This window comes from Dioscorea cayenensis, chromosome 10, assembly GCF_009730915.1.
Source record: "Dioscorea cayenensis subsp. rotundata cultivar TDr96_F1 chromosome 10, TDr96_F1_v2_PseudoChromosome.rev07_lg8_w22 25.fasta, whole genome shotgun sequence".
NCBI classification, from domain to species: Eukaryota; Viridiplantae; Streptophyta; class Magnoliopsida; order Dioscoreales; family Dioscoreaceae; genus Dioscorea; species Dioscorea cayenensis.
Window position 1 is genome coordinate 7950318 of NC_052480.1, and position 7592 is coordinate 7957909.

Consider the following 7592-nt stretch of genomic DNA (forward strand, 5'->3'; position numbering starts at 1 on the left):
TATAATTTTATCTTTCTAAAGATCTTTCCGTTATTGTTTCACTTAAGTTATTTGATTGCTTTATCTTCTCAATATTTTCACAAATATTTTTATTTATTTATATTATTATTATTATTATGATGTAAATCTTATCTCTTTATAATTCCTTCATATATCAATTTATACGATTTTAAAATATATTTTTAAATATAAATAATACCAAATGATAATACATTAGAAAATTACAACCGTTATATACATCTTTTAATCATTCATCTCACGTGATATCACGTGTGAGACTATATTAAATTATAAATGCATGAGATTGAATTAAGCCCGATTTGGGCGTAGTTACAAATCTAACACTGCATTTGTAACTACTTTGAAATTCTTAAGTTCAGCCAAACAAACACTAGATTTTGAAAAATTTTGTAATTCCAATTATATGTAGTTTTATATCTGGTCAAACAAACACACCCTACATTTAAAATTACATCCAATCAAGTACCATTTTTATTTTTTCCAATAAAGCTATCTGCATTTGGTTTGCTGAATGAAAATGGAATGGGAATGAAGACAAAGGAATCACATTAGGAATGAAAAATAAATAAATAATAAAAGAGAACATGGTAAAATCGACTATATACCTTTAATACAAATGATTAATAACATAGTGAGCTGTGCTTAAGGATAAGTAAATTTTTATTTATAAAATATTTCAAATATCATTATTAAAAATAGTTATTATAATTTATATTTCAATTAATTATTTTTAATTAAAATAAACAAATAAATAATAAGGAATCAATCAAATTTCTTCATTTATAAAACAATGGCATGTTTCGCTTTAATTTTTTAAATTAAATTTTTTAAATTATATAATTCATGTTAATTATTATTCATTTTAATTATTATAACCAATTATTTAAATCAATGATTTTTATTTAAAATAAATATATCTTTAATATATAAAAATTATAATTAAATAAAAGATTATAGTTAAATGTTATTGATTTTAATATTAACATATTTATTTTATAAATATATTAGATGAACTTAATATATTAATATATTAATATGTTGTTAGGGGTTTTTTTTTCCTTTGGAATTTCTCAACAAAGCAATGCTCATTCGCCAATAGGTGTATATGTAGAATGTTAAAAAGAAAAAAATGAAAACATATAATATTTGAGGAAAATACAATGAACTCGTTATTCGTCAAAATTCTAGACCTCAAAACATCTAGCTAATAACACATTTAGAACATCTTCACATTTATCAAATAGTCATAAAAAGACTGTTGTTTGATTCATGTAATCTTACATCATTGTCCGGAATAAGATTATTGGCAAAATAATTTTTAAATTTCATTCATTATGTGTGATTTCTATTTGGATGACATGGTTGGAAAACAATTTTAGTTAATAATTTTATATTAGTAATTATTTTTTTACTTAAATACTCTTACTTAATTGGTGTTAAATATATCAAAATTCATAAAATTTTGATTTAAATGTCAAATTTATTTATGAATAAAAATGTGTTATTATTAAAAAAATGAAATTTAATTTTTAACTATTTTAATTTTATTTATACTAATTAAATCAAACTTAATTATTTTGGAACACAAGTTTAGTCTCAAATATTTTTCTTATTTTCGACCAAATATTTTGATAAATATATTTTCATATAAAATGTATGTGTGAGAATTATCAACGGCGTTTGGGTCAATTCGTATCGGGTCTTTTGCATAGGGCGTTTGTTTCAGAAAGAACCCGAGATCAAATCACATATCCACGCAAGGTGAGGGCACGTGGGTCAGCAGGGTCAACGTTGAGCTCTGCTCCCCACACGTGCACGTCCTTGATTAGGCGCTTGTCGTTTTTGTAAAAAAAAAGAATTTTTTTATTTTTAAAATTTTAAAAAATTGATATTTTTATGATTTTATTGGACTTAAAAAGTACAATAGCAAAAAACTTTATGTTTTCATACGGAATGTTACATTATCACCTATTGATAATCACATTATCGATAATATTACTTAAATTATAGAATATTTTCACCCTAAATATTTAAACAAGATAATCTTATATTACTTGGTCCAAATCCCTGAAATAATCTAATATTATCCCTAACAAAGTGCCACCAAAAAACTATGTATATATATAGCATGTGCCTGATCATGATGAAAAAAGTAAACATGTAAAAAATGTCTCATGTGTTGTATAACAAATAAATATATGATTTAATATTAAATTGAAAAGACTGTTGAATGAAGAGATATGTCGGAAAAATGTTTCTAAACAAAGGGACAAGTTTTTTCAAAGGGATTTTCTTGCTATTTTGTTTAAATGAAGGGACGTGTCTCTTATCTTTCAGTTGCTTAACGGAAACATTTATAAATATATGGGTGTAAGCAGATGGAAATCATACTTGTCTTTGCCCTTTTATTATTATTATTATTATTATTATTATTATTATTATTATTATTATTATTATTATAACTCTATGTCACAATTATTATCCATTGTTTATGCAGAAGAAAAAATCTACTATATATCCTTACTCTCATGAAACTTACGTCTTGTCCAAACAATAGAATCTGAGGTGCCGCTAGGCTATGAAAAGATAAGTGTTATTGTAATTAAAGAATTGAAGCTTTAATTATTCATCATTGATAAAGGTTAGTATTTATTTATAGGTGAAAACAATGGACTTCTAAGATTCTTTATTTGATTGTGTTCTTGATCTTAGAATAGAAATTGTGAGTTCTAAAAACTCAAGCATACAATTGTTACAAAACAATGTCACAATGCAGAATAATATAGTGATATGGGAACAAACAAACATTCATGGCAATAAGGTAAAAATCTAACATTATTCTCTTCATTATAATTCATAGACCAATTATAAGAAGAGTTCTATCTTTTGGTGAGACTGAAACTCTTCATAATGATCTATGTTTGTTCATTCAAAAAGGAAAAATACAATAAATAATACAATAACAAGATGATATGGGAAAAAAAATAATATTTTCATGAAAACAAAGGCAAAAACTCTTTTATCTTACAATCTTTATTGCAACACAATTGATTGTAAAACTGTCTCAGAGGAATGACAAAGAATATGAAAAACTGTAATACTGATATATGGGAAAAAAAAATTCTGAACAAATCATGCTCTGCAAATTGTATCCTCAAGCTGCTTTGTGATTAGGATCCATGGTTTATTCCCTTCTCTCCTCTTTTTTTGGCTATATTAGGGAATGCATTCATGATGTTATGAGCTCTTAGATCTTGCCTGGTAAGTATGCCGACAACCGGCGATATCTGTAAATGAATAAAAATATAACAATGAAATTGAAGAACATGCAATTGAACAAAATTCTTGTTCCTGTTAACATTTGCAGTCAATCCAAGACAACATCATCAAATCAAATCAGTAGATTAAGGTAAAAATGGTGGGAAATTGTGTACTCACCCCAGCTCCTTGGTACTTTTGGAACAATCAATAGATGCCGAAGAGCAAGCTCCCGGAAAAGGACGAGAGCCTTTGCCACGGACATGGTCTCAACGACGGTATATGGTGTATTGTTGGTGAAAGGAAGCAAATCAATGTACATTTCTTTCTCTTCCTCAGTAAGCACAATTTCATCAACATTGCTTGCTTTCTCTGCAAGATCTACGGATGTGAATCTCTCCCTGATTTCCCAATCTTGTGTTCTCCTCTTCTCTGTCAAGAACCATTTTTTTCGCAGCACGGCAATGAGATGCGCCCGGAGGATGACACCGTTGAGTTCTGTTGTAGCTGCAGGCACTCCTGCAGTTGATGGAAACTCTTGATCAACAACAGGGAAGCCATTATGGAGGGTAGACTTCAGAAACTTCGACAACTTTGGACACTTTCTCAATGCCTTGGAGGCAAACAAGATTAGGCTTGGCTGCTGCAAGGTCACCAACAGTTAAATTCCTCATCCATGGCTCTGGTTTCGCATCCAAGAATGGGAGTCCCTTGAGCTCTAGTATGATCTCATAAATGCTTGGATTGAAACCATCGCCGACTGTCTTTGAAATAAGCAACACAAGCATAGTGATTGGTAGGAGGCTGAGATTGTTTGTTAGCTCAAGAAAGATGACACAGAGTGACACAGTCATCCTCATTGAGCCAGCCATAAGAGCTGCAGCTCCAAGTACTGCATACAACCCTTGATCAATGCTGGTGAATGAGCCTATGGCAAGGGCGAGAAGGCGGCCATAGGCAGAGCCCATGAGGATGATGGGCAGGAACAGGCCTGAGGGAACAGCAATGCCGAAAGTGAAGAGACCTAAAATGCAGTACAGTAAGAAGAATATTAGCAGTGAAAGCGGGCGGAACTCAGTCGGAGTGGATGTGGAGAATATATTGCGCACTGCATCATCATTGGTGGCATGTAGAAGGCTTGCAAGATCATTGTAGTATCCATCAGGGCAGTTGAATTGTTTGAAATTTCCGGATCGCCCTGTGGTCGGGCAAGCGGCATCGATTGAGGGATCACAGGGCGAGCAAGAGGCGAGGAATGGCAATGTGTAGAGACACACTGAAGTAAAGAGGGACACTGACAAACTAAGCAACAGCTTTGCCATTCTCCCTTTCCTGCAACAAACTCGGTTTAAGCAAATGATGACAGAAATTCCAAGATGAAAAAGATACAAGTAGTGTGCTTACTCATTGATGATGCTGTAAACTCGAAGAACCTTGTGAAGTAGATGATTGTATAAACCTCCAAGAACACCGCCAATGACGCCAATGACAACCACAGGAAGAAGATCCATGAAATGATAGCTGACAATAACACCACTGACATCGAACAGGATAAGACCTCCTCTTCCAAACAAACCACACCTACCAGAATCACAGTACTCCATGAAATGCTCTCAGCACTACAACCACAACAGCAGTGCTAAAGAAAGTCCTCCATAACAGAGCACTTCTCCACCAACTTGCTACTTCTTCCAGTGCGAAGAGAACCCCACCCACAGGCGATCGGAAGGCGGCACAGACACCAGAAGATGCTCCACAAGTGATAAGGTCTCTCCGGTCACGGTCGTTCTTGACATATCGAAGCCATCGCCAGTTGAGCTTGTGCTTGTCTGACCCCCCTTGGCCTAGCAAGTATGCAATACAGGATGCAATGTGCACCAATGGCCCTTCCTTTCCAAGATCAAGCCCTGCGGACACTGCTGCTATGCTCCCAAATATCTGCACAGTTGTCTCTCCAACAATCAGAAAAAAGCCAAAGAACATGAATTAATTATTGATTGAATAATGACAATCAAACTGTCAAGACCAAACATGGTTGGAGTGTCCAAAGAACATAAATTAATATTGATTGAACAAAAAAACATCTTACCTTGACAATCAAAGTGGGAACACCAAACATGTTTGGAGTGTCAACACCATTGAGATAAGCTTTGATTTCAGGAATGCCAGGGCCGGCGGCAGTAGGAGCAAACTGCACACAGAGAGCAGCTGCCACCAGAGTGAGAGCAAGATTGGCTCCTGTAAAGTAAGCAAACCCAGTGAAGTACCTGCAAATCAGAAAATCAATCCATCTCAATCTCACAGTCAATCAATCAAACACCTCATGTGCACTGAGGAATCCCATGAACAAAAGAGACAAAAAGGACTCACCTTTCTTTCAAAACAAGCTCTCCCACCACAAGCATCTTCCATCCAGCAATGTTCTCAATGGCAAGATTGATCAAAGAAGCCACAACACCAGTCAAGAGCCCCACAAGGAAAGCAAGTGTCCACTTAAGCACAACATACTGAAGAACTTGAACACTTGATCTACTCCTCCAATCATGCTTGAACAAATCATCCTCATACATCCTGAAACTCAAAAGTTAAGAACTGCAACATAGTCCAGAATAATCTCAACATTGCTTCACAACAAATTCAAAGAAGCTTACTCATAATCCAAGCTCTCAATGTGTGAAACCTTAGCTCCAATCATAGCCATGGGATTGGAGGTGAGTGTTGGACTTCTTCTGAGCAATGGTTGATGCAAAGAGTTCTGCTCTGGGTCATGTTGATGTTCATCTTCATCTTCTCCATCATCTCTCAAGTTAACAGCTTCTTCTTCCATTGATCTTGAGATTGGTTTTAATGGCTTCACTTCTGGTTTTCCAAAGCAGAAACTTTTTTTTTTTTTAGATCATTGCAAAACCATGAAACAGAATTGAGAAGTTTCAAATGGATGAAATGTTGCAGAAACCTGGACTTTTCTGACAAGATTGTTTATTTTAGAGGAGTTCTTGATTTGAGGAAGGCATGTTACTGGTCCAACTTGCGTGACACAAAAAAAGTAGGTCAATCATGCACTCGAAAAATGTGATACATCCCCGACTTGCCTCTTCTTGTTTCCCACCGCCCTCTTTTTTTTTTTCCTTAATTTTATTTTATAATAAATGTGAAAAAATCTCCGTAAAAATTTTAGAAGATCACAGTGATATAACCATTTTTCATTCTACTCACTAAATTTCAATTTATTTCTTTTTAATCATCCTACACTGATTTTCTTTCATTGAGAAGTCACCTATAAAAATCTGGTTAAAAAAAGCTGAGATGACCACCGGAATTGGCTGAGTTAGACACATCACAAAGCCAACTCAGCCAAACCAACTCAGTTTTTTTTGACCGGATTTTTATGAGTGACCTCCCAGTGAAAAAAAAATCAGTGTAAGATGACTAAAAAGAAACAAATTGAAATTCAGTAAGCAAAATAAAAAATGATCATAGTATGTAATATGACCTCCTAAAATTTTTACTCGAAAAAATCTTCTTCATCATTATTTTTTTAAGAAATAAAATACCAATTCTTTTTAGAAGTTCTGGTTTTTTATACCGTGATTTATTTTTTAAAAAACTATAAAAATTAAATAATAATTATGTCATGTTAAAAAATAAAAATATTATTAATGATCTTTGGGTTAATTCGTACCAATCTTTTATCTATGGTGTTTATTTTGGGGATGACTCAAGATCGAATTCTATATCCGCGCAAAGTGAAAGTACAGTGTAATAACAGAGGCATTTGTGGTCTATATATATATATATATATATATATATAAAATGACAAAAAAATATAATTATTAATGGAACACATGTGTAGAATAGGAAAAATTTATTTTGTGTGAAGAGGATTAAAATTTATTTCTGGTATTTTATGTTATATTAATATCATCAATGAATGGCCCAAATGGTCCAGATCAGCATTGAAGAAAAGGATTGATAACTTAAAAGATCAGAGTTTGAACAGGTGGAAACATCACGTGCATTTTCAAAGTCCAAGTGGATGGTTATATGAATAACAACCCTTCAAACTCTCAAGAGCCAAGCTTATCTTAAATTAGTTGAACTACTTCAAATATATATATAATGATGCCATTTTTACTTATATGCCCTTCCCATTATAAAACCTTAGAAAAATCAACTTTAGAACAATATAACTTTGAATTTATTGCAATGCATCTTCTGTATGTTTTAGGTTTAAGAAAATTATTAAAATACATTAATTAATATTTTTTTGTTAATAAAATCTAATGTGTTTTATATGTTTCTGAATATTTTAC

General features: G+C 32.6%; 1 protein-coding gene across 1 annotated transcript; it reads right to left on the reverse strand.

Annotated features, from left to right (window-relative positions):
* Positions 1-2994: 2994 nt before the first annotated feature.
* On the reverse strand, positions 2995-6359 carry LOC120270532 (chloride channel protein CLC-b-like). Its single transcript, XM_039277558.1, is given in 10 exon segments — positions 2995-3308; positions 3460-3477; positions 3479-3859; positions 3861-4611; positions 4684-4886; positions 4888-5217; positions 5369-5546; positions 5650-5850; positions 5931-6138; positions 6236-6359. Coding segments are annotated over 9 exon segments (2355 nt in total). The 5' UTR covers positions 6107-6138; positions 6236-6359; the 3' UTR covers positions 2995-3191.
* Between the last annotated feature and the right edge of the window lie 1233 nt (positions 6360-7592).